This window comes from Corvus cornix, chromosome 3 (assembly GCF_000738735.6).
Source record: "Corvus cornix cornix isolate S_Up_H32 chromosome 3, ASM73873v5, whole genome shotgun sequence".
NCBI lineage: Eukaryota > Metazoa > Chordata > Aves > Passeriformes > Corvidae > Corvus > Corvus cornix.
The window spans coordinates 111,640,663-111,667,502 of NC_047056.1; the positions used below are offsets into that span (position 1 = coordinate 111,640,663).

Sequence of the window (26,840 nt, forward strand, 5' to 3'; positions counted from 1 at the left end):
GATTGGAAGGGACCTTTAAAGGTCATCTAGTCCAGATCTCCTCCTCCTGTTGAAGGTGCAGGAACACCAACTGGACCAGGTGGCTCAGAGCCCAGTCCAACCTGATCTTGAATCTTCTCCCAGTGAGCAAATATTAAAAATCTGACATCATCCAGACAAGAGGACAAACAGAATAACTTTTATTTTCTCCACTGGTAAATATCCTTGAAAGTGACCTAGTCCTGCTGAATGTTTCCTATTCATGACACTGCAGTTGTCACTTAAAGCATTTCCACCTGAATATCGTTCAACAGCACCCTGGAGAAAGCAAGGATTATCACGTCCTTTTCCTGGAAGTGTCCAAGGCCAGGTTGGACAGGGCTTGGAGCAGCCTGGGATAGTGGAAGATGTCCCTGTCATGGCAGGGGGTGGAATGAGATGAGTTTAAGGACCCTTCCAACACAAACCATTCCATGATTCTATGATTTTGCTGAGGATGGAAGGGCTTTGTGATTAAACAGATCTACAGGAACTCTCATTGTTGCCCTTTTCCCACAACGTAAATTGCAAACAAAGTACCTTCCCTGCATGCTGTCCCATAAATGCACAAATTTCCAAACATTCCCTTTAATCAGAGATCTCCCAGTCACTTTGTTAAGTCACATCAGTCCTGAAAGCAAGGGAAAAGATATTCCTGCAATGCCATTGCATAAACCAAAATCCATGCTCCACACCTTTAATGTCCTCACAACCAAAGATGCCACAGAGGAAAAGGTCTTTAGACAGACCCCAGGAGAAAGAGCTCCAGCTGTGGCAGGAAAGGACAGTGGATCCTGCAGGGAGCTGCAGACAGCTGGTAACACTTTGTGTTATTGCCAGTTCATCTCCCGCGCTGCTGCGGAATGAGACAGGGAATATCTCCCTGCAAGAGTGGGAATGTGGGGCAGCACAACCATTGCCAGGCTAAGATCAGCTTCCTGCATCCCCAAAATGGGGTGGGGAAGAGATTTTGGCACCAGGAAATGTGAGGGTGAGCCCAAAGGGAGGGTCCCTGCCTTGTTCAGCCTGCAGCTCTGTGGAAAGCCAGGGCTGGGTCCAGGCCTCTCAGTTTGCCAAACTTCAGAGAATCACAGAATCAGTCAGGTTGGAAAAGACCTCCAGGGTTGAGTCCAACCTGTGACTGATCCCTGCCTTGCCAGCTGAACAGGAGCACTTAGTTCCACATCCAGTTGTTTCTTGAACACCTCCACCACCTGCCTGGAAGGCCCAAACTTTGCAGCCTTTCTCCTACCTAGGGTGGAAATTAACCCTGAATTTGCAGCTGGGTGTTCTCTTCCTCCAGCCAATAACCTATTTCTTGTTGGGACAAGAATTGCTAGGGATATTTTGATGTATATTTGAAAGTTTGAAGGAGGAAATTATTTAAAATATAATATGCACCCACATTTGTAGCAAGCCACAGACCTACACCCTGTCAAGAATCACAAGGTAATATATTAGCTATGGCCTATGTACATATTCTATTCTATTCTATCCTATCCTATTCTATTCCATTACAGAGTATATAGTATATATTGTGTTATATTGTATTACTATCTTTACTACCTATATTATATTTATCTTTATTATATAATATATATATTAGTGCCCATCTCTCTGTCCCCTTTGCATCACATTTTCCTCATTAAGATCAGCACCAACACACAAATCAACTGATTTAAGCTTAAATCAAAGATAATAGATGCATCTCTATTAGAAAGAAGGGCAAACTGTGAAAGACACAGCAGCTTGCCCTGAACCCAACTCTTTTTTTTTTTTCCCCCATCTGCTAGGTCTTTAAAATCTAATGGTCATCTTATATTTGTGAATAAGAAAGTGAAGGCACAAGTCATTGTACATTAGTTACTCCATGGGAAGTGCCTAAGTGCAGTTTCTTACCCCCGGTGAACACGAGGGGATTCAAGGCAGCTCAGCCTTCTGTTCCAGAGCCATCTGCTTTAATGCATCATGTTAAAGTCAAGGTCTTGGAAAGGAAAAACACTGTCACAGGAGGCAAAAAGACTCCTGCAACTCCCATGCAGGATAACTGGCACCTAAGGAACAGCAGCAACCTCAGGTGTAGCAGGGGTGTGCAAATCAGGAAGGTCAGGTAGTGAAAAATAATATTTATTGAATAGAAGAGCATTTCAGTAGAGTAAAAAACGTCTTTTCTCTAACAGATCTCTGCACCCTATCTTGAAACCCCCTGCTAGATACTTTTTTCCCTATTTTTTCCCCCTGGGAAGCTTTTCTTTTTAATATGTGAGTAAAGCAGAACAAATTCTCTCATGTTGTCTATGATCTCTTAATCTCAAACTCGGCACAGATACATAACACTGCCTAATGGAGGCAAAGCAAGAGGCATTTGATTAAATGTTTGATCTCTGGAGGAATGCACAGGCTCTGTAAAGCACAGTGCACAGCTCACAAATATTTTGTGGTTTATTATTGATTAAAAGCAATTAAAATTAATAATTGGTTCAACTGATAAAAACCACTTTTTTTCCCTGAGCTAACCCTGAAAAAGTATCAGACTGCTTTGGCTGCAGAGAAATCTGGGATAGAAGTCATGCAAATTTACCTCTATAATGTAATTTTCTCCACTGCACGTGCAGGGCCATTCTTTGCAGCAGGACTGGACATGACTTTAGAGCATTGAAATGACTGCTGACACCCCTGCTTAAATTATCGTGATTATAAATAAGTTATTAAACCAAAACCTTCAGGACATAGCTTTTTCTTTACTACACACCTTTCATGGTTTGGACAAGGTGAATGGAGCATGTTTTTAATCTGGAGTGTAACAACCAACAACACAGTGTAATATCACAACAGTGTTGGCATGAAGTTTTAGATAAATGCCTGACAAAAGTGATGGTCTTTTTTTGAAAGAGGCACAGTCTGTTTTGAGGGGACACAATGGAATAATGAGATCATCTACCAGGACCGCTGAAAATGAAGACCTTTAAAATTTTTCAATGTGTGGAAATATCTCTGCTCTGGAGCCAGGCTGGGAGTGCTGTGAGTGTTCAGCCTTGAGAAGAGAAGGATCCAGGGAAAATTTAGAGCCCCGTCCAGAGCCTAAAGAGGCTCCAGGAGAGCTGGAGAGGAACTTTAGACAAGGGCCTGGAGGGACAGGACAAGGGGGAATGATCTTAAGCTGAAGGAGGGTGGGTTTAGATGGGATATTGGGAAAAACCTCTTCCTGTGAGGGTGATGAGGCCCTGGCACAGGGTGCCCAGAGAAGCTGTGGCTGCCCCTGGATCCCTGGAAGTGCCCAAGGCCAGGTTGGACAGGGCTTGGAGCAACCTGGGATAGTGGAAGTTGTTCCTGCCCATGGCAGGGGCTGGAACTCGATGAGCTTTAAGGTCCCTTCAAACCCAAACCAGTCTGTGATTCCATGATTAGAGTGTTAGGACCACAAGATCAGCTGTCACAAGGACAGGCTGGGTGTTCTTTGTTTTGATGCAGCATCTCCACTCTGCACCCAGTTCCTGCCCCCACTCAGCATCCACTGGTGTCTCCAGTTTCCCTGGGAAGGACAAAGGCACAAGAACAGACAAGGCCACCATGCTGAACTTCTCTCCCGAAGCTTGTCAGGAGAGTTTCTCAGGGAATAGAGCGCGAATGGAGCTGGAGACAGTGATAAATTTCCCTTCTGAACAATCAATAAAACTCTCTCAGCCCCGCTCAGGCCCCTACTGCAGATGCAAGGGCCATAATTACATTGTCAAAAAGTCGAGTTGCCCTGGCTGACTGAAACCCCCTCCTCAAAGTGACGGATGATTGACAGGCAGTTTATGGGTGGCACGCTCTGACTGGCAGGGGAGTTGGCTAAAGCCAAAGGCAACAGTGAAATTTCCCAGTCTGCTACAACTACCGGAGCAAAGGACTGCCACTCATGAGGGAATTGTGGGAAACCCTTAGTCATATTAACATATCAAAGTGAGGAGCTGACAGCGCTTACTAAACAATCTGAACTCAACCAGAGCTGCAGAGCATCCCCCAATGTTCCCAGTCTGAAAGAGAAAAGGAATTAAAACGCGCTCTGTCCTGTCTTCGCCAAGACAGCCAAGAATTTGGAAACCTGCTTATTTAATGATTTTGATCTGAGATAACATATATATTCTTGTATATAAATGTATCTCACAAATGTATATTGCTGAGCATGTCAGCCTCTTTCACACATACATATGAAAGGGGCTGTCATGCTCAACATTTTGTTCTATACCACAGACCAGACTGATGCTAAATTGAAGACAGAACAGTAGATTTTTTTTTCCACGTCAGCAATATGAACCCAGTAAAGGACCCCACTACTTTCTGTCATGTTTTGTAGCAGGCTTCTACTGCTTCAATGTTAAATTGCAGATTACATGGTTTGAATGAACAATAATTGCAGCCATGCACTGGGGCTGAGCGTTGTGCAGAGCTTAAAAGTGACTTCTCAGCTACTCTGGATTTGTTGAATAAGAAATTGATATGAATTCTTGAATAAGAACTGGTTTTGAATAACAATAGAATAAGTGTTGGAGTTGTTCAGCCTGGAGAAGAGAAGGATCCAGGGAGAATTTAGAGCCCATTCCAGGGCCTAAAGGGGCTCCAGGAGAGCTGAAGAGGGACTTGGGACAAGGGCCTGGAGGGACAGGACAAGGGGGAATGGTTTCAAAGTGACAAAGGGCAGATTTAGATAGGATATGGGGAAGGAATTGTTTCCTGTGAGGGTGGGGAATCCCTGCTACAGGTTGCCCAGAGAAGTTGTGGCTGCCCCTGGATCCCTGGAAGTGTCCAAGGACAAGTTGGATGGGACCCTGAGCAACCTGGGATAGTGGAAGGTGTTCCTGCCCATGGAATGGGGGTGGACTAGATGGTTTTTAACATCTCTTCCAACACAAGCCTTTTGATACCCAATAATTTATAAAAAATTGAAACCAAGAGATGTTTCCACTAAGGGTCAAGCCACCTCTGACTCCACATATCTCCATCCAAGTAATCCTTCGATTGCAGACCTCATCTTCTTGTTTTCCTAGGGAATGGAAGCTCACTGGGAATTATGGCACTGAGTAAAACAGATGAAATATCAGTGAGAAAAGACTCAAAGGTACTGATGTGGATGCCTGGGTTTGCCTCTCTCCATCACATCACTAACGTGAGACAGCAAAATGCACTCTGCCCTGTTTGTCTTCAGTTTTCAGGGTGATGGAGTCACCAAGCCAAAGATGATACAGGCTTGGAGTGGAAAGGAGAAGCAGCACAGGAGGCACAGCTGCCAGGAGTTGCTACTGGCTTTTCCTACATTGCTAGAAAACAAAAAGCATGGAAAAGTGAAGGCTTGTGCTGTGAATTGCTGAAAATCTAAGGACAAAATCCTGGCTTACTGGGGTCAAACCAGGGATAGAAGGACACTTCAAAGTAGCAGAAGACATAGAAAGTGAAGCAGAAAAAGCTGTTCTCAGGCAAATTCAAATCAGACATTTCAATACTTTTCTTTAAAAAGGAAAAAAAAAAAAAGGATTATTAACCAAATTAATCCCCTGGAAAAAGCCTCTAAGGAAAAAGCTGATTTCTGTCTCCCTTGATGTCCTCAAAGATCAAGCCTTTCTGGAAGGCAAGCTTTAATCTAAGGGGAATTACTGAGCTCAGGGCTGGGATAACTGTGTGAAACTCAATGGCCAGTAACGGACAGTCAATTCAGCCAAGATGCTTTAATAGCCCTCCTTCACAGAGATCCTCCAGGAAATGGGGTAGAAATGCTCTGCAAAGCCACTTCACTGAAATTATTGAAGCCTTTTACAGATAGTAAATAATTGAGCTTTGCTGTGTCTCGATGAAGGGGTCAAGAGCACCTGATGTGGTGCTGAGGTGCAGCCCCACCTCTCTTGCCAGGATCTCCTTCCCCAGCCTCTGCTCCTCTCTCCTGATTCAGAAAACATCCGTTCACTGCCTTCACTCCCAACCCCACCTCTCCCAACTTTGCTCAGCTCCTGTGAGCTGGCAGGACGATGGCACAGAGGGGCAACTCACTCCCTGCCTGTGTTCAGATGTTACTCTCGGTGCCTGACTTCATTTTTGACTGAGAACCGCACGTCTCTGTGCTCAGCCAGCAACAACTCTGCCTGTAGGGCACAGAGTGGAAGTTCAAGCCCTGCTGGAGGGTGTGAACATTCACCAACAGGAAGGTTGACACACAAACAGAAGGAAGAAGAGACGTTCAGAAGGAAGAAGGAAGATGAGACATTCAGATGGCTTCTCTCTATTTCTTTTTCTCCTCTGTGACACTTAGAGCCTTTAAAAATAGCCCACTAGTGAAGAACTCGAAAAATGTGCGTTGCACCAATGTTCTGATTCATGCTGAGTTTGGACTTGAATTCTATGACCAAACTGGCCATTTTATACCCATATTTCATAGTGTTCAAAAAAAGCTCCATCTTTAAATTTTTCTATGCCACAATAGAAGAAAGGTATGGAGATGTTGGAATGAGTCCAGAAGAGGCCATGCTCTGAGGGCTGGAGCACCTCTGCTCTGGAGCCAGGCTGGGAGAGCTGGGGGTGTTCACCTGGAGAAGAGAAGGATCCAGGAAGGCCTCAGAACCCCTTCCAGGGCCTAAAGGGGCTTCAGGAGAGCTGGAGAAGGACTTGGGACAAGGGATGGAGGCACAGGACACAGGGAATGGCTTCCCACTGCCAGAGGGCAGGGTTAGATGGGATATTGGGAAGATGCATGTATTCCCTCTGAGGATGGTAAGGCCCTGGCCCAGGTTGCCCAGAGAAGCTGATGCTACCTCTGGATCCCTGGAAGTGTCCAAGACAAGGCTGGATGCACCTTGGAGCAACCTGGGATAGTGGAAGATGTCCCTGCCCATGGCAAGGAATTGGAATGAGATGGTTTTTACAGTCTCTTCCAACCCAACCAATTCCATGATTCTGTGAGAATCATGACCAAAGTTTCGTCTATTTATTTTTCTTCCAAAACCCTTTTTCCTTGTTTCCTTCGTTTTGTTTTCTGTTATCCATTTGTCCTTGGCTTTTGACAAGAAAAAAAATGTACTCACCATGAATGGAAAGGGTCCCATTCCTCACTGCCAGGAATTTGACTCCATATGGAAATAATGGTGGAGAATGGAGGCTGCCATAGAGATAGATGTGTGCTTTGTGATGGAAAGGGGCCTCAGGGGATCCCACCTGGAGCTCTCCTCCATCAGAGACCAGGATGTAATGAGCATGCAGTTCTACAGGTCCTGGTCCAGTGAACAAGAGTTTGCCACCTGAAGACAAGAGAAGAACAAAACACAGTCATATATTCAGCCAGTCATTCTCTCACAGTCAAAGGAGCTGTGAGAAGTAGGTAAACAGAGGGGTTTGCAATAAAATTAAAAGACTAAAATGTTACTGCATTCTGTGATATTTCCACCTTGCCCCATGCTTTCCCCTATGAATTTACCAACTTTTTACAGACCTGTTTAATCTGGTCCATTTTTTGATTCTACAACAGTCTGCATTTCTAGACTTGAGCAAGGCCAGTCAGCCTGGGCAGACTCTGCAACCACAGTGGAAGGAAGTTGTGTTTGGAAAATCCCAATTTTAACCGACTAAGTCACTTCATGTGAAAAGGGATATTCCTACTTAATTTGTATTATGTTACTTTTTAGATTACAACCTACTTGTGACTGGGAGAGGGTAGAGGAAACCGGCTTCGGAACATAAGAACTGGCAACTTGTTTAGATCAGTGGTTGATTTAATCCTGCAAACTCTTCCAGCTGCTGTTCGAAACCAGATGCTTCCAAATACAGCATAAGACACGTCTCCCTCTTAGCTGGCTGTGAGTTGATCTCCCCATCCCATAAAAAGCTCATTTTAATCCCTAATTAGAGGTTAGCTTCGCCTTAAAGCATAAGGTTTCATCTCCTTGCCAACATTTTCCTCCTACCAACTATTAGTATAACTGGATAAGATTTGCTAGTAATAAAGAACTGGTCTTTGGAATCTTTGTGATATTTGGTCTCAACGACTTCTTGAAGCAATGAATTCTGTGGGTTAAATGCATAGTGCATGAAAAGCCATTTCCATGCCTTTTTTTTTTTTTTTACTCAAGCTCTTCAGTTCTGTCAAATGCCTCTCTTGTTCTTGCCTAGAGTGAGCCGAAAATGCCAGTCTGTCACCTCAGGATGGTTTATTCCATTATCTCCTTTCATATCTCCTCTCCTGTGTAGGACACTGTCACTATCTTTACAGTGGATGTGGACAGAGTGGACTCTCATTCATTTCATGGGATGTGCCTTCCTAGGTCAAGCTTGTTTCCCAGGGGCTAGTAGGGAAATTCCCAAAGTCTGGAAAATTCAGACCTTTTACAGAGGGTCTACCACGCTCCCTTTGTGTGAAGTAGCTGGTAACTGTGCCAGCTCATCCCATAGCCAGCTTGCTACTGGTGGAAGCAGTTTTTAATGGTGATCTCTCTACCTACCACACAGTTGGCTCTCTTGCCTCACAGATTCTTCCCTGTGAAGGTGGTGAGACCGTGGCACAGGTTGCCCAGAGAAACTGTGGCTGCACATCCCTGGAAGTGCTCAAGACCAGGCTGGATGGGACCCTGAGCAACCTGATCTAATGGAAGGTGTCTGTGCCCATGGCAGGGGGTGGAACAAGATGATCAGATGATCTTTAAGGTCCCTTCCAACCCAAACCATTCCATGATTCCGTGATAATGCTACCAACCCTTAGCAAGATGAAGGGAGATCAGACTTCTGGTTTAATTGCAGTATTTAGACAAAAAGAAAAAAAAAAAGAAGGAAAGAAGTTCTGATATAAAAAACAGATTAAATACTACCTTGATCATTGCTTGCCATTGCTCATATTCTGCTAATCTTGATTTCCTTTTTTATTCTTGCATGGAGGCGCTTTCATTGTTTCATTGATTTCCTAAGTTTATAACAAAGTCTTTTAACTTAGTCCTCATTTCCTAGGCTTATAACAAAGCCAGTATTTGAATGGGGACTACCCATTAAATATTTTCTTTCTAGATTTGAATGCTTTCTACATATTTTTTTAATAGAAAACACTTAATCAAAGAAAGAGATAAATCCCACATTTTCTTGCTTATAACCACTGGGAACCACAAGTTTGCTCTCACAAACACCAACACCCCCCATGTGTAAATTGTCTCTTTCCCTAGACATACTTTTCTATGTACAAATGTATTAATGTTGAGCCTTTATATAGAGTTTTTGCAAATTATACTGCATAGATTGTGATGAACCAGAACAAATTTCAGCTTGTTTCATGTAAAACAACACAAGATATCTTACTCCAGCAGCAGTTTTAAAGCCCTTGAATGAGACTGGACCTGTTGATTTAAGAATGTGTATTCTTGAGGGAATATTTAATGTTTTCATTCTATTAGCATTATTTGGCAATAAATGGACTGCTGGTCCATCTTCCTCTTGTGATCTAATTTACCATCCTGTTCCTTCCCATACTGAGAACAGAAATATTTATTAAATACTTTTGCCTTATAGCAGCAGTGTTAATAATTTTATCACAACAATCTATAAATGGAACTGTAAATCACTGCGATTTATTTCACTCCTAACATAAAAAAAGACATCTTCCCTAAGGTCTTTATTGACTTCCTATGCTCTGTTCCCAGTGAAATACAGTCATTTCTGTTTCCACCTCTCTTCATACAATTTTTAATGAGTATTTTAATTTGCTGCCATGCTGTACCACTGAACCAGGAGGCCTGGTAGACAGTTGTCCTATCTTTTGATTGCAAAATCTGTTCTGTCTCAAACAAGATTTCCCAAGTTTCAGTCACCTTTTTCCCATTCAAAATTTTCAAGCTGTTGATCAAAGACTTTCCATATCTTTTGTGGATTTCTGAGTGTCAGAGAAGCTTGGCTGCTGCTGACTGCTCTGCACTAGGTGCAAGTACAAGCAATAGTCCCACCACATTCCAGGAGCAGCTGGAATTCCAACAGGAGCTGTGCACACCTGGCCTCAAGTTTGACCCTTCCAGGGGGAAATCAGAGTCATTGAGGTTGGAAAAGATGTCTAAGGTCACTGAGTCCAGCCATTAACCCAGCACTGTCAAGTCCACCACTAAACCATGACTCCAAGCATCATGTCCACACATTTTTTGAACACTTCCAGGGATGGTGAGTCCACCACTCCCCTGGGAAGTCTGTTACACTGCTTGACTTCCCTTTCAGTAAAGGAATTCTTCCTAATATCCAATTTAAACCTCTGCTGGTGCGACTCGAACACCAGAAGCCCTTATTTTAGGAACAAATTCTTCCCTGTGGTGCTGGTGAGGAACTAGAACAGGTTGCCCAGAGAAGCTGTGGCTGCCCCACCCCTGGACATGTTCAAGGCCAGCTTGGATAGGGCTTTAAGCAACCCAGTTTAGTTTAAGGAGTCCTATCCACAGCAGAGGGGTTGGAACAAGATGGTTTTAAAGGTTCCTTCCAACCAAACCATTCTATGATTGTGGGATTCGCTGTATGTGACTCTTTTGCTTTCCCTTAGAAGCAGCAGTCAGACCCAGCATATAACCCTAGAAAATGGACAGATGAGCTATACTTATGGTCACTCCACAATGCCACTGTCACCTGGCTCTTTGCAAAGCTTCTGAAAACCTCTCAGGACAAATCCAAATGGTGCTCAGTCTTTGGGAGATAATGCAGAGAAAAAAGTTAAGTTCAACTGCTGAGGATAAAAGAAGAGCAGCACCACAGAACAGAAAAGAAAGCATTAGGAAGGACTCATTTAACCATTTATCAAGTCTATATGTAAAAAAAACTCTGGCCAAACTTACAAATTCTTCTGTCCAAAAATTGCATATTGTCCCACTAACCCTCTGTGGTTTTTGTTGGGTCTGAATAAATATACAGTTTCTGCTTTACAAGGTTGTCTTCCCCTTTTTCTAAAAAGAAAATAAAAGTTACACTTCCTTCTTTTATTGCACTTGACCCCTTCTCTGAAAGCAGAAAGCAGGAATATTGCTCAACGAAGCCTTTGGCTGTGACCTTCAAATTGTTTGTTATGGCTGCGCAGGAAAGCAAAGTCCTACACATGACCTTGAGGGTGATTTTATAAAAATCAATCAACCACTGTTATGATGGCCTCCCCACCAAGCAAAATAAATACAATTAAGCCCATAATCACTTCTGTACAGTAATGTGCAAATTCAATGGGTCTCTTTAGGTGGAGTGAGGGAGAGAGGGGAGAAATATGTTGAGGCTATTTGATACTTTGTGAGAACATCAGAAGCACCATTCTTCTCAATTAACCCAGCAATTAGCCTCCACCTCTGCACGAACAGAAAAGAAATCTTTCTTTATCTGTCTTTACCAAAGGGAAAAAAAAAGAAGGAAAAGAAAGAAAAAAACAAGGCAATTCCATCTGTCCCACAGGAGGGGAGAAGTGGCCAGACCAAATAATTTAAAAAAAATAAATATTAAAGAAAACAAACATGATAATAAGGTGGGAGGTTTAATTTGCTGAAAGGATAATTACAACACCACTGGTTTTGTGAAAAGAGATTTACCTCCTGAAGTCCTTGGGAAATGGTGGAGGACACGCTCAAAAGTAAAGGACTTGGAAAGGGAATGTTTTAACAATTCTCTCTGTCAGGCAGCATGAACTGACTCATGCATGGATACTCAGGTATCCAAAACATTAACTATGACAAGAGGCTGCATTATGCACTTCTGAATAAAAAAAGAAAAGGATAATGACAGAGTAGAGGATTGGGAGGATTGGTGTGGGGAGTTTCTTCTTGCCTCTGTCATGAAGATTCACACTGGCAGACATAGCAGCTTATATCCCTTCTCAAAAACCTAATTTTAAATAAAAAAATAATTCTAATATAGATATTCTCATAACGCATAAAAACAATGTCATTATCCCTCATTTAGGTTGTGATGCAGACTGTTCTAGAGATTTCTTGAAACTGGAGAGAAGCAAAGTCCCCATTCCAAAGTACACCTTTAATTTGGAGACCTTTTCTATTACGATCTTTTGAGGCCACACTTTGCATTCACTGTCAATATTTTTCCTAATGAACAGCTCATTAGGGAGCTGGGATAAAAGTAACATGTTTATATTTAGTTCTACTTCAGACATTCACTTCCACTTCATATTTGATTTAATTCTACTTATTTATGTAAAGCCGAATACGGTATTAAAGCAAGCAAACTACAAGAACAGTGCTGGATAGTCTCAAGTTTTTTTTTCAATAATCAAGTGGTAGAAGAGTATCAACAAAATGGTCTTATATATCACTACTGTGTCATAATCTTCAATTAACAGGAAATTTCCTCTGCATGGAAGGGGATTTGCAGATTGAAAGCTCATCCCCTCACCTAGACTGCTCCTTCCCATCACAGGGGAGATCTGCTCTGGTTGTTCCATGACCATGAATAACATCCCCGCAGCCTTCAGCTTGCCCTTACCAGCTCCTCTCACTTGGTGTTTCACATGACAAAGCCACAGAATCTCCCATGAGACAGGCTCAGGCTCAGAAGTTCTATTCCTGGCCAGCATCCCTGAGTGGCAAACAGCAGGATGCCACTGCCAGAGCTGGAATAGCTTTGCTTGATCCTGTAAAACCGCAAGGCTTCAGTGTGCTGGCAGCCCTCTCACTGCTCATTCTTCTGCTCCAAGGGTGTCCCTGGTGGGGCCTCCAAGCAGGAAAAAAAAATCCCAAAGCAACTAAAATCTTGCTGTGTACAGAAAGAGGAAAACAGAGTTTATGAGCTTCAAGAAAGACAATTAATTATTTCATGGATCTGTCACCTGCCCCCTGTTGACATGCTCATAGGACATTCCAATGAGCCAGGAAAGTTGTTTGCTGGTTGGACCATGGCTGAACAAGGTGCAAAGGGGAATTCTGTGATATTGGCCCCATCCAAAAGGCTGCTCGAACCAAGAGTCCAAAATTCATCCTGTACCTCCCTCAAAATATTCCTCCATGTTCACAGCACACAGGTACAGATCCCGGATTAGCTCTGAATTCAAATGCTTACATATTTCCACCAGCACATCACTAACATACTCACAAGTTAAGCTTTTATTCCAGCATTTTGTTGGATGGAGGCCTTAATCCATTCCTGGGAGAGGAACCAGCAGCTGCTTCAGTACTCTCAGACAGAATTCATCTCCCCAGCCTGACAAGCCTTTGTTTTTTGGCTTGCTGTACTCACAGCCATCTGTTCAGATGGCACGTGCTCCCTTGGAAGCTGGTGAGGCTTTTCCCTTAGAACTCAGGAGCCAGGCAGAGGCAATTTGGATTGGCAGCCCAGAAGGTGCTGCCATGGGTGTGTCTCCTTCAAAGAACTCCTTCCATTTCTTCAGCTCTCAGCTGGCCTTTGAGATACTTAGCAACACCTTTGATGGATTTGGAAGAGGAGAGCTGACTTGGTGAGGAAGAGGTGTGGACGCTCCAGGGTGGCTTCTAGCTCATCTGACATCATCTGGGACCTAACTGAGGAGCTTCCAGGTGCGCCTTGTGAAGGCACCAGGTAAACACCACCCACAGAGGTATGATGAAAACAAAGGTCCTTGGGACTTGTTGTTTCAAGTCCCCAAATGATAGACATTCAAAAAATGCACATCTGGAAATTCTTCCCTGTGAGGGTGGGGAGGCCCTGGCACAGGATGCCCAGAGAAGCTGTGGCTGCCCCTGGATCCCTGGAAGTGTCCAAGGCCAGGTTGGATGGGGCTTGGAGCAGCCTGGGATAGTGGAAGGTGTCCCTGCCCATGGCAGGGGGTGGAACAAGATGAGATTTAGGGTCCCTTCCAACCCAACCAGTCTGTGATTTTGTGACTTCCTCCTTCATGACAGTGATTAGAGGAAGGAGTTGGTGCTGCCTCAGGTTTCTGCTCAGTCTGTGCCAGAGCTGTGTTCAGTTCCTTGGCCAGGATTAGCTTCCACAGATCTGCTCATCATGCAACATCCCAGAGGAGTCTCAAGAGCTGCTGAAGTTGCAGCAAATCAATTTATTTGGCAAGTGAGAGCCCTGGGAGTCCAACATACATCCTGTAAGCCCATCTGGAACATGATGGCAAAAGAAACCTGCAGCCCTCACCCAAACATGAAGCAGGGTTTGCAGCTGGGGGAGGATGTGAAAAGACCCACACCTTAAATTGCTACTGACTCAGGACCTTAGAACCCCTCCTCCAGGAATGTCCACCACTGCGGGTTGCACACTACTGGCTAACACTGAATCCCTGCAGAAAAACGTACTGAAAAATAAAGAACTGATGCCTTTCACTGGTTTTCCATGAAAAAAGACAGGGTTTTAAAGCTCTAAGACTGATTATTGAAGTCTCACCATAACAATGTAGGAAAATATCACACAGTGACAGAGAGAAATAGAGCTGACTTTTCTTCCTTTTAAATCTCAATTAAAAAATACATTGGATGAAATTTCCCATTAGCTGGTACTATTTGTACATCCCATGTTCTTTCTTTAATTAAAAAACATGCTTATTGCAATACTGCCAGAATCGTTTTTACGGTATTTTAATTGTAATGTCTCTGCCTGATTAAAAAAAGAAAATATGAACTGGAAAATGCCTGCAAAAAAAAAAAAAAAAGGATCACAATGTATATTCAAATGGATTGTTCAAAATGGCACAGGAAACACCATGGCAGGAGCAGGTTCCAACTGTGCCTACTGACAAGGGATTTAAAAATGAGTTTAAGGACTGGTTGATGCCATAGACAAGAAAACAGAGGGAAAAGCTTTTTCCTTCTTTCACTGAATTAAAACCCAATATTTATCAGCAGTGACTGAAGGGAGGTTACTTGACAACTATTGAAGTCAGTGTATCAGTGAATATTTGATGCTTGTTGCTAATGGCATCAAAGGCGAGGAAAAGACAAGCAAAATCAATATCTGTGTTTTCCCTACTCCCAGATTTACTCACAGGATCCATTCTGGCCACAGTCTGATCAAAGCATAGATTACAAGAAATTCAAAATATTCACAGAGTCAGAGAATCAAAGAAAAACTGCACGTGGTACTCAGTGCTCTGCTCTAGTTGACAAGGTGGTGTTTGGTCAAAGGTTGGACTCCATGATCTTGGAGATCTTTTCCAACCTAAATGATTCTTTAAGTGAAATTGAGCCTTTCCCACTATAAGGATCAAAGCAATCTTCTCCCTTATGCCTGCAAGAGTGGCCACCTCAAACCTGCCATTGCAAGTGCAACAGCCCAGGTGGGGATCTTCAATTCCACCGGGGTGTACTGGCAGTGTTACCCCAAAATTCACCTCCAAGGAACTCCTGAAAAACCAGACAGCTTCTTTTTTTTGGTCTCCAGACCTCCCTAGACCACTATAATTTCAAAGAAAGGCAACAACACATCTGAGGTATCATCCCATCAAACACAAAGAAGTTCCTCCAGCATAAGAGCTGCACAAAGGAAATTTCCATCTGTCCTGGGTTATCATAAATATTTCCATACTTGTGATGCCAGGATTACAAAAATAACTGCAATCTGCTGAACATACAGAATTATCTACAGTCTATCTTGTATCTCTTCCCCAATCAGTCTTGTCTGAGCCGTTTCACAGCCAGACTATTAAACTTTCCACTCTCGATATCCACATGTTCATGCTCAGCTTGTTGAGGAGGAGGGAGAAACTGCTGAGCCCTTGTTGCAGTGAGCAGAACCCAGCTGCCTAATCCTATTTTCCTATTGTTCTGACCTCCAGATCTTCTGCCCAGACAGTCTGGTCATTCCCAGAACCACTGTGTATTTGGAGTTATATATTAATACAGCCAAAGAAGAGTCACTTTAAGACTGCATGTGAAATTGGTGTCCTTGTTCTAACACTCTAAATAATTCCTGCAATGCTGAAATCATCAAAAGGAGACAACACAGAGCAGTATTCAAAATCCTTGTGGTGTCTTAAGAGAAGGGTAAGTTCAATCAATGGGCCTGTAAATTTGTGTTGGGTTTGCTGGATACAGCACCAGAAAATGGGCAGTGTAGCAGCAGTGGATTCAGTAGCATTACAGGGTTTTTTCATCCACAAAGCCTTTTATTTTCAGCTTAAGAGTGCACAGACAGCCTGATGCTGAGTCATGAAAGCCAAAGGGAGTAGAGCTACAATTCAATCCCATTCTCCAGCACTGACTAAGAAAAACTCTCCAGGTAGAATAGGAATGGGATGTTTCAGTCAAAGGACATATTTCCACCGTCCTTGGGGGTTAGGGGTTTACTGCCATGCCCATCTTGCACTTGGGGAAAGCAGTTGATTATTTGATGTGCTCAGGGAGTTGGTAGCTGCTGCTCTGAGGTATCACCTGTGATTCAGTTTGAGATGGGTGTCTATAATTCCTAAAATTCCTAAGATGAACAAGTCTTTGGTGACGTGTTTCTATCAATACAGGACCCCAAACAGCTCCCTTGTGCTGGACAACTTAAAAAAAGGGAAGGTGAAGAAAGATAAATCTCGGCCTTATTTCAGAGTAGATCTTGGCATGTCTTGATTCCAAATCTAACCAAGGGTAAACAGCCAGAGAACCCATGGAAGTGGCAGTGGATGCAACAGGCAACTTCACAAAACTCAGATAAAAAATTCCCGTGCAGGTTATTGTTTCTAAAATGTTTGGTTACTCTGTTTGCTACAAAACATTGGAGTATATAATCACATCTGGAATATTCTAATGCTGCTTTTCTAACTAAATTGACATTATAAACCAGACTTCTTGGAAAACATGATAAAGAGGAGGAATGATTTGAATGTCAGATGAGACAAAGCCATAAAGATACTACTCCAGACTTCATTAAATTCAATCAGAGCTCCGGTAGCTTCATGAGTGCTGACTCATAGATCAAATGAGCCTTTGAATAGGTCCAAAGTTCAGAGGGTTTCTGCTCCAATATTGTGCCCCTGTTCTGCACAAAGTCAGTGACTGAGCCCCAAAATCTTCATCCAGATTTGCAGCCAAAAGGAAACTGGTGTTCTGACCTGTCTCCTCTAAAGTATGTCATAATCACAATGAATCTAAAAAGAATCTTGAATCACAAATTTAAGATTTTCACTGGGGAAAAATGTTGTACCAAAGTGTTTCACCTTTTTTTAATCTCAAATTCTCAGCTGATTTTTAATTTTGTTTTTAAGCAGGAATGATGTCTCATGTAGCAAGTCTTGAAAACCTCTGAACATTGACTGAGCATGTTCAATCAGTTTTGGAAATGTTCTCACGATAGGGATGAACTTGCAAAGATTTATCTTTATGGAACTATCATTCAAATTTAAAATTAAAAATAACTGTCAAATGCATGAGTTTCACCATCATGTCAATGAAAAACTAGTGCCTTTAATATCATTTTGGTATAAAAGCAATTTTATCAGCAAAGATCCAAGTTTTTACACATATAAAAACTCCTGTTTTCGTTTTTTGAGCTCTATTTCAGCAGAGGCTTAACTTTGAGCGAGCACTTTCACCAGCACAACTTATTCCCTTAATACCAGGCATGTGTACAGCAGTTTCCACAACCAGGACCTAGCTTCCAGGGGGGAATATTTCTGGCATGGAATTACGAGTCCTTTGAATTCTTACTTTGACACCCACAGAGATTTCTCACACTTATTCTGGGTCTATGTATGGCTACATAAATCTGGCAGATCCAGGGCTTCCCATCATAACCATGCTCAGTTATTTACCTACTGCCCACCAGCTGTGCTCTAGGATTTTGGATTATTTAGTGCATTCGACAGCTGTGACCTGCAATTCTGTAATGCCATTGATTTTGTAAAGGTTTGTGACACACGTGCCTCAAAGATGCCGATCAGAACAGAGGTGATTATTGTTACCAGCAGTGCCATTATCACTGAACACTGCACGGGAGAGAAGAAATTTTGGCTGGGGAAAGAAAAAAGGGGGAAAAAGGCCTTTTTGCTTATATTGTCATTATGCCTCAAAGAGCATAAACAATTGCTTCTGCACACAGAATAATTAAATTCTTGCCCTGTCCCCCATCACTGCCCCCTTGCATCTACTGAGAGCAGGCTCAGCCTGAACAACCAGGTGTCTCCTCGGGTGCTGGAGCTGGGGAATGGAAGGAGAGATCAGGGACGTGAGAAACCCCAGCCCTGGAAGAGGAAGAGCACCGAATCCCCCTTCTGCAGACCTTTGAGATGCAGCAGGTTGAGGACGCTCGTGGTGGTCCCCAAGAGCAGGGTCCGGCCTTCTTCTATCGTGACGTTATCGCCATCTCGCGGCTGGTGGCCAGCAGGCCAGCTGGAGTCCTCGTCCCACCGGCCACAGAACTGGAGGGCAAGCTGGAAAGAGAAAGAACCAGAGAAGTTCAAAGCTCACCCCATTCCCACCTTTCCAGAAGTCAGTTTGCACAGGGAACAGTGGAGGAGATGCCAGTGCCATGTCCAGCGTGGCACTGGCATCTCCTCCACGGTGTTCTGGGCAAGCTGACTTCCAGAGGGATCCTGGGTAAGGCAAAGGAATAGAGGGATATTGGCATTGGAGAGGTCCTTGGCCTTCAGGAATGCCTGTCACAGTTTGGGGTTGCCCCTTGTCTCATTCTGGTCTGGGGAATGAGGGGTCTGCTGCAGGTCTGGCTGTGGACCGACCACAGGTTTCCTGGCGTGTGTCTCTCTCTGCCTCCCGAAAAGCAGAACTGCACTGCTGTTTCCTGGCAATGTCATAAAAATAGCCTGAAGAGCTTAGAATTAAAACATCCTGCTGGATGGGCAGTATTTTGCTTTAGAGCTTTTTTTTTCCAAAGGCTCTCCTGCCGCTCATCCGCATTTAGACAGACATTCCTCCTCTCAAATACCTTTTTAGCTTTCTCAGCTTATCCAGTGTTATTATTGCCTCTGCTTTGAGGGTGAGCACAGCAGTCCCAAATAAAGCCCTGAATAACTTGAAAACTGCTAATAGACTGTCTCATGGTGTGCAGAATGGTAAAATTATGCCTGAGTTTAAAGATTCCTCCTCACCTCTAAACTTCAAGCATGTACTTTGCAGTGAAGGTTTTATAGAATCACAGAATTGTTTGAGCTGGAACAATTTCATTCCAGCCCCACTGCCATGGGCAGTGACACCTCCCACTAGACCAGATTGTTTAGGGCCCTGATGGTGAATTTCTTGAAGAATCTGTGAATATTTTTGCCTGGACACATGTGCAAAAGTGTGGACATAGACATCCAAAACATATTATTTAGTCTCATATGTGAACCAGGAAGAACATCCTCAACTCATCTGAGGTGGGGGCGGGGGGAACCAGACATGGAAATATTTGTGGTCCTCACTGGGCTGTGCTAATCCGAAACAGCAGTGGAAAGAATAACCTCAAGACAAAAGCAAAACAGAGTTACTCTGTTTTCAAACAGAGCACATCGAGTGCATTAAAGCTTTTGCTCAGGAGTTGCAGCTGAGGTGAATCAATAATGGGGGTGTTATGATCATTAATCTCTTTTACTCTGCTGTTGTCAGGTTAAGCTTTATGTGCCTGATATTTTATAGAATATTTCCCATAGTGCTGTCCCTGAGCAACCTGGTCCAGTGGAAAGTGTCACTGCCCATGGACCTTAAGATGAGCTTTGAGGTCTTTCCAACCCAAACCATTCTGTCATTCTATGATTCTAATTATTTACACCAGGGAATGGGTGATGGTTCCCAGGCTAAATGTTACACCTGGTTGATATCCACACTGGCTGGGTGCTGGGATTTTATATGACCCATTCTATGATTTCTCTACAAATGGAATTAACTTGGTTCAGTTCAGACTGAAGCCTGGGACTGCATTAATGCACATGCAGTGAAAAATTCTTGGGAGCTAAAATCCTCGTGTCAGAGGGAGTAAACCACTTCATCATTACAGAAGTAAAATTACTCCTGGGTTGCTAAGTGTAGTAGGACAAGTTTAATTTTCATTAGTTGCAAACACATATTTATATAATTCAGAGATTTAGGACAAGTTTCCAGCTGAAAGGGTAGATGCCTTTACCCACTATCTTTCTAGCGAGGTTGTGAATTGCTCTTCAGTGACAATGCTATGAAGCAGGTTGCATAAAATATACAACAGATCCACTGAAAAACAGCTAATTAAACTTGTTTTTATCTCAGAGGAGGGGACAGTTCATAGAAAGGTGCATACACTGCTTATCAAGCCAACAGTAGCACAAAATTACAAATTCCATAAACTCCTGTCTGGAACAAATGCTGCCAATGCCATCAGCAAAATGCTGGATGATGCAGCTGTGAAATGGTGGCATCCACTGGAACACTTGGTTGAGAAGGTTTGCTGAATGCCTTTAAGTCACTCCGACATCACTCTGACCCTCTGAAGTCACTTAGAATCCTGCAACTAACTGTAATGGGCAAACAGGGTGTAAGGAATGTACCAGACCTTCTTCCTAGCACCACGTGCTAGCACTTAGTGAGCTGTTGATAGAAGTCTTGCAAGAGTTAAGAAGAATAAATTCCTCTTCTGAATTTGACTTTTTTTTCTTTTAAGATGGCAACTAAAGATTCCTAACTAGAAAACACTTTAGTTCTTCATTTAAGCTTCTCTCTACCTAACATCAGTGTTTGAGCTATTCTTGATCGGTTTCTGCTGTCACTTCTTAGAGGCCTCAATGCCTGTTCAGTTCTACCAACTCCATCTGGAACAAAAGTCTCAGTATTCATACATGACAGTGCAATCACAGAATCCCAGAATGGTTTGGGTTAGAAGGGACCTTAAAGATCATCTCATTCTACCCCCTGCCATGGGCACGGACATCTTTCATGTTTCTGGAGGATCAGATTCCTCCAAGCCCCATCCAACCTGGCCTTGGAAACTCCCAGGGATGGGGCAGCCACAGCTTCTCTGGGCAACCTGTGCCAGGGCCTCACCACCCAGAGGGATAAAATTAGTTAATCAAGGTCATAAAATTCTCTTTTTCCACCCAGTCCATACCTAAAGGCTTCCAGTTAGAAAATGACTGGCTTAGTCCACCGTCAGGCGCAAACCTGCCTCTGTGTCTTTCAAGTGATTTCTGATTTGTGCTTTTTTTCTTCATAAATAAAATTAAACAGATGAACATCAGCTAATAACACAAGACCAAGAGCTGTTTATAAGCACTTTTACTACCCTTCCCTTGCCATGGAGAGAATAAATCCAAAGAATCTGTTTTAGGAGGAGAAAAGGGGGTTTGGTCAAGGAACATATTTCAAATTACCACAGCACAGAGGAAGGTACAGGGGGGTTAGAGAGAAGGTAGCTATGTAGGGATTGAGGAAAGACATCAAACAATTTTGTTTGGTGACCCTTCTCTTGCAATCCTGCACCCTTCCCTAAGATGAAAAAGCACTTCCTCAAGACTTTTGAGAGAAGAGGGTGTGGTCTAATGCAAGTTTAGTGAAACGGCCACCTGCCCTGAATCACCTCAGTGAAGTACAGCCTTCCTCGACTTTGTGAATCCCAAAGGATTACCCTCCCTGTTTCCTGGGAGAAAAACACAGTTCAATCTCCAACTGCAACAGAATTCTTAAGTTCTTTGCTGAATGGTGGTGGTGTTTACATCCAGTTCCATTTCAGCAGCCCATGGTAAAATAACATGAACTAACACATAAAATAATTGCATACCTCTCATCAAGCAGGGCGGGTGGCAGAGTCACAATTCTAGAAACCCATGCTCTTCCCTGGCCCTTCTGGTTTCCCTGCTGTCTTGTCTAGTTGATCTGTTATCAGTGTGGAACTGGTTGTATCCCTCACTGACCCTACAGGCACCAAATGCCACCATCTCTGTGTGCTAAGGTTGACATGGGGGGCTCTGCAGCCCTGCAGTCTGAGCATGCTCTTGTGACCACAGGAATGGACCCACTAACCTGAGACCCCAAAGAAAAAACACTGAGACAATCATTTCTTCTCTTAAAGAACTGTATGGCCATGTCCTAAACATCTTCATTGCGCAAAAACTCCAGTGCCTTTCCCTCTGCCTGCAGCTGAGCATGATAAAAACATCCCTCTCACTAGTTTTTTTTGAGACAAGCAAAACTCTTTCTTTTTCCATTTTCTTCCCCTGCCTGGCACCCTGTATTTGACCTCTGGTGTTTAATTGAAATACTTCCCAGTAAGCCTGAAGAGCAGCAGTAGCTGCAAGTGCCAGGGCTGCGGCTGAGTGCCCACCCCACGTGTGCTTTTTGAAAGAACCAGGAGGAGCCTGCAGAGCCAAGGAAAGCTGCGTGTCAGCCGCTGGTGCTGAACATTTCCTCCTGTGCTTTTTCCAGCTTCAGGAAAAATGGCAGGGAGTTTGAGAGTCAGGATGGGAGAAAGAGGAGCTGGCATAAAACAAACCCTGAATGGTGAAGCTGGAGCTTGCTTGTGGCAGCTGCTGCAGTGAGGTGGCAGCTCCGTGCTCTGGCTTCAGTGTGTACCAGAGTTGGAAAGATGATTTGGAGGAAACAGAGATTATGAGACCATAACATCTCTGCAGCCATCTGTGCCACTGTCACAGCTCACACTTGAATGTGGCCAATTTCAACAAGGTTTAACAGGAGGAGCAAGACCACAAAGATGCTGCAGTCCTGCAAGGTTTGTGACAACCAGTAGATAAATTGGGGCATGAGTCTCTTCCAGGTGTATATTTTATACAATTTAATGAGTTAAATAAGCAATTATAACCTGAACTGAACATGTAAAATCATCGCCCAAACTGTTGCACGGTGTGCCCTCACATCACACATTGATAGGAAACCCACACTGGCAACATTTCATATTTTGAATCTGGCATAGCAGACGACACAAACTCAGTAGGGAACCAAACTGCAAAATATGGGCAGAAACCTCCTGTGGGTGGGAAATCACCAGCACTGGGAATCCCTAAGAAACCCCAGTAGTTCTTCCTGGAGCACCAAAGAGCAGAAGGAGAAGGGAATGGATCTGACCTGAAAATTCAATGAACAGAGTCCTGCAAGTGCTTTCCAACTCTGACATCCATTCGGAGTGTGTCATGCATACAGCAAATTTTATTTGCTAGGAAAAGGTTCTTTACCCAGAGGGAATTTGGGCACTGGAACAGGTTCCCCAGGTCAGAGCCCCAAGCCTGAGGGAGTTCAGAAGCATTTGGACAAAGCTCTCAGGCATGTGAGGGGATTTTTGGGGTGTCCTGTGAGAGCCAGGAGTTCTACTCAATGATACTTGCACGTCCCTTCCAGGTTAGAATATTCTAGGATTTTATGCACAACTCATATCAAGTCCAAACCTTGTGTACCAGGCTCATAGCTTGTTATAACACAGGTTAGTTTTGGGGGGGTATCAACTCCTTCCCAATCACATCTCCAAAATAATTAATTATGTAAAAGTAAAATAACACTTTCATAGCATACAATAAAAGACACACAGTCTCCTTGCAGTTCAGCATCTTACCCCCTTCCTGCCTACTGCACCTTCTTCTTTCATTTTTCAGGCAGATTTCTTTCCATTTTATGTGTTTTAGCTGCTGCTGTTGTCAGCCAGGCTGGGTTTGCCTTTCTGTCAGCCTTTGGGGACACAATCTCTCAGTATCAGTTTCTCAGCTTGTGCCTGTAACTACCAGGGCTCAGAAACAGCAGCAGTGACTGCAACAAATGAATAAATAGCAGTGAGAAACTTGTAATTCCCACCCAGGCTGGTAAACAATTCACAAATGGGAAGGATACGAGAACGCAAGGTTTGGGCTTAAAAGGTTTGAGAAACTCCTGTTTAGACACAGTGTAGATCATTTGACCACACTTTGGAGTAACTTTACAATTGGTTAAGTGGGGTTTGCTTAGAGTACTGCCCCAAAAAAGGATTGCAACAACAGTTAACAGGCACAAAGACAAGAGCTTTCATCCTCTGACCAGAAAAGAAATTTTAAAACCAAACCAAGAAGCAGTTATGTAGTTAAACACAGACTTGCTTCCTGCTGGGCTCAATATTCTCCCTTCTTCCCTAGATTTTAAAGCAAAATTCGTTACTGTGAGGCCCTGGCACAGGTTTCCCAGAGGAGCTGAGGCTGCTCCATCCCTGGAAGTGTTCCAGGGTGGGTTGGATTAGGCTTGGAGCAACCTGGAATAATGGGAGATGTCCCTACCCACGGCAGAGGAGTTGGAAGAATACATTCTTTGACGTCACTCCCAACCCAAACCATTCCATGATTCCAGGCTGTGTGTTCCAGCTGAGGGTTAGCTGTGGCATGGCCAGAGGGAGAAACCTGAAATCAGGAGGGTTTTCCCACCAACTCCACCCCCAGCAGACAGTTTTATCCTTTCCCCCAGACCCAGCTGACAGGACCTGGAGCAGAGCGTGGTTCCTGCAATCTTTAGCAGGAGGAAGTTTCCCTTGTCCCAGCGAGCACATCCATGAATGATCAAAGGTTTGGAATGCTGCCCACACAGCAGAGATTGACACCCACAAGAGCAGCCTTTCCTTGGTGCTGACAGATTGCCATTTAACCAGCGAGTACGGAGAGCAAGTGTTCCTGTCCTCAGTCACCACAGAGAGACAAGGTTAACATTCCAAGTGATGGAGTGCAGCGCAGATTTCCCCACGCCACAGACCCAGGACTGCACACCACGTTTGAAAACACTTTAATTTCAGTGATGGATACAGGGAGCTCACTTTCCAGGCTGTGAACTCTTGACAGCTCCTCAGTTTAATACATCAGGAAAAGATTTACACCCCCTCACCCAACTCCCATCCACCTGAAGGAAAGAAAAACATGTATTTGGAGGAGACAAAAGAGGAGGGGAGGTATTTTATTATACTAGATGTCTTTTACAAGGGAAGTGTTTTCAGCCATCTGCTCTAATTATTCCTCCTGTATTGGCCACCATCTTCATGCAACAATAGAAATAATTATCTCCTCAAGGGCAGAAAAAAAATATTTACAGAAACAAACAAAAGTTGATTATCTTTAGCTCCTGGGGAAAAAAAGAAACAAGCTACTTCTTAATGAAGGAGCAATTAGGAAGGTGGGTAGAACATCTATAATTAAACCAGACAAATTGATCCAGGCTCCTCCCTCCTACACATACTTGAAAGGGATGCAAATGCAAGTCATTTGCTACAGTCAGTAGAATTAACAAGCAAAATGCTGCCCAGTGCCCAAAGAAGCTGAACCTGTCTCTTGGCATCAGTCCCTGCCTCTCCTGCTTGTCACACCTCTAACCCTTTGCCAAATTAACTGAAAAATACTCAGCACAACTGAAAAGCAATGGAATTTCAATTGGCATGGGGAGGTCTTCCTCTGTATGACAGCATCCCCAAGACAGTTACAGGATTCTCATTCATCCTGTTGTTTAAGAACAGCCTCCTGCCTGCACTTCACCCCTCAGTGTAAAAGAAAGTGCTTTTTCTACATAAACCAAAACCAGAGGAGTTTTGCAATTGTCTTTTTATTCCCTGCAGTGTATAAGAATTTTGTTCACCGAGAGAATAAAGGTATATATACAGCTTTGTGGGAGGGGTCGTCCCAAAGAGAACAGAAAATATCTTATACTGTGCAAAAACAAGTATAAAGCAGCAAGAAAAAATATTCTCTCTACTAAGAGCACAATGCAATGCCTCATTTTGTAGCCAAATATATGGACTTGGACTTAAAAAAGAAATTAGTTGAATTTAACTGTCTGTGCTATGAAATCAGTGAATGGCCAGACTGAAGCTGGTCAAGGAACAGGCTGAAGTGGTGAGATCTTCATCCCTGGACGTGTTCAAAAAACACATAGATGTGGCACTTGGGGCCATGGTTTAGTGGTGGACCTGGCAGTGCTGGGGAAATGGACATGATGATCTTGGAGATCTTTTCCAACGTAAATAATTCTATGATTTTTAAGACTGAAGTTCCCAAGACTTCTCCAAGCAGTCTCAGGACAAAGGGCACCACTTAATGCTCATTACAGGTGCAAACAACTACCAGGAAAGAGCTCCAAAGCAGCACAATGGGAACACTTCTTTAGGGAATTTCCCCCTCCATGTCAAAAAGACCAATTTTCGCTATAAAAAAAAAAGGAAACAAGCCAGATTATAAGAATTACCATTATTTGCAAGGATTCTCTTGATTATCCAGCAATACCAGAGAAGCTGCCTTCAAATATTTAAGTAGCCTATACTGAGTTTCTTTGGAAATCAGAGTGCCAAAGCAGTCTAGTGGATCCTACAATGTGTTCAGCAACACTTTAAAGGACTTTTATTCATGTGCACATCACTACAGTTCTCCAAATTTGCCATTGATCGAGGCATTTCCAAGCTGGATGTGAGGGAGAAGAAAGCAAGAGAGAAAGGAGAACCTCTGGAAAATGGAAAATCTAATTCCATCCTCTCAGGGAAAGCACCACATTCACCTTTATCCCTTCTGTTTCATCAAATCAGGGAATATCCAGAGTTGGAAGGGTTCTACAAGGATCACTGAGTCCTTGCCCTGCTCAGGACACCCCAAAAATCCCTTCCATGGGTAACCTGAGCAGACACCGGTAACCAAACTGGGCACAAAGGTAGAAAGATAATGGGACCATCTTCTTCCGGTTTCAGAAACAAATGTTTCCAAAAATAGCAGAAATGTTTGTGCTCAAGTCTCAAATCACTAAGGAAGTAGCCTTAGACAATTAAAAAAACAAACAAACAAACAAACAAATAACACCACCCCCTCCAAAAAAAACCCAAAAAAAACCCAAAAAAATCCCCAAAGAAACAGGAGAAGGCAAGATATCTAGAGAACTATACTCTGTATAAAATTAGTTATTTATGCCAAAAGACAACATTATCCCCAAGAAGACTGGAAGGAACTGTAGCTATGAATAAACCACAGATGGAAACGAGCAGAATGTTTCTGAATACACCTG

The 26,840-nt window shown here is 43.4% G+C and overlaps 1 protein-coding gene across 1 annotated transcript in view; it reads right to left on the reverse strand.

The window, feature by feature from the left end:
• Positions 1-26,840, reverse strand: part of PKHD1 (PKHD1 ciliary IPT domain containing fibrocystin/polyductin) — a 237,594-nt gene that overhangs the window by 141,666 nt on the left and 69,088 nt on the right. The window contains exons 36-37 of the mRNA XM_039569948.1: positions 18,166-18,316; positions 7,071-7,283 (exon numbers count right to left, since the gene is read on the reverse strand). Coding sequence (XP_039425882.1) covers positions 7,071-7,283; positions 18,166-18,316 — 364 coding nt within the window. The remainder of the gene's footprint in view (positions 1-7,070; positions 7,284-18,165; positions 18,317-26,840) is intronic.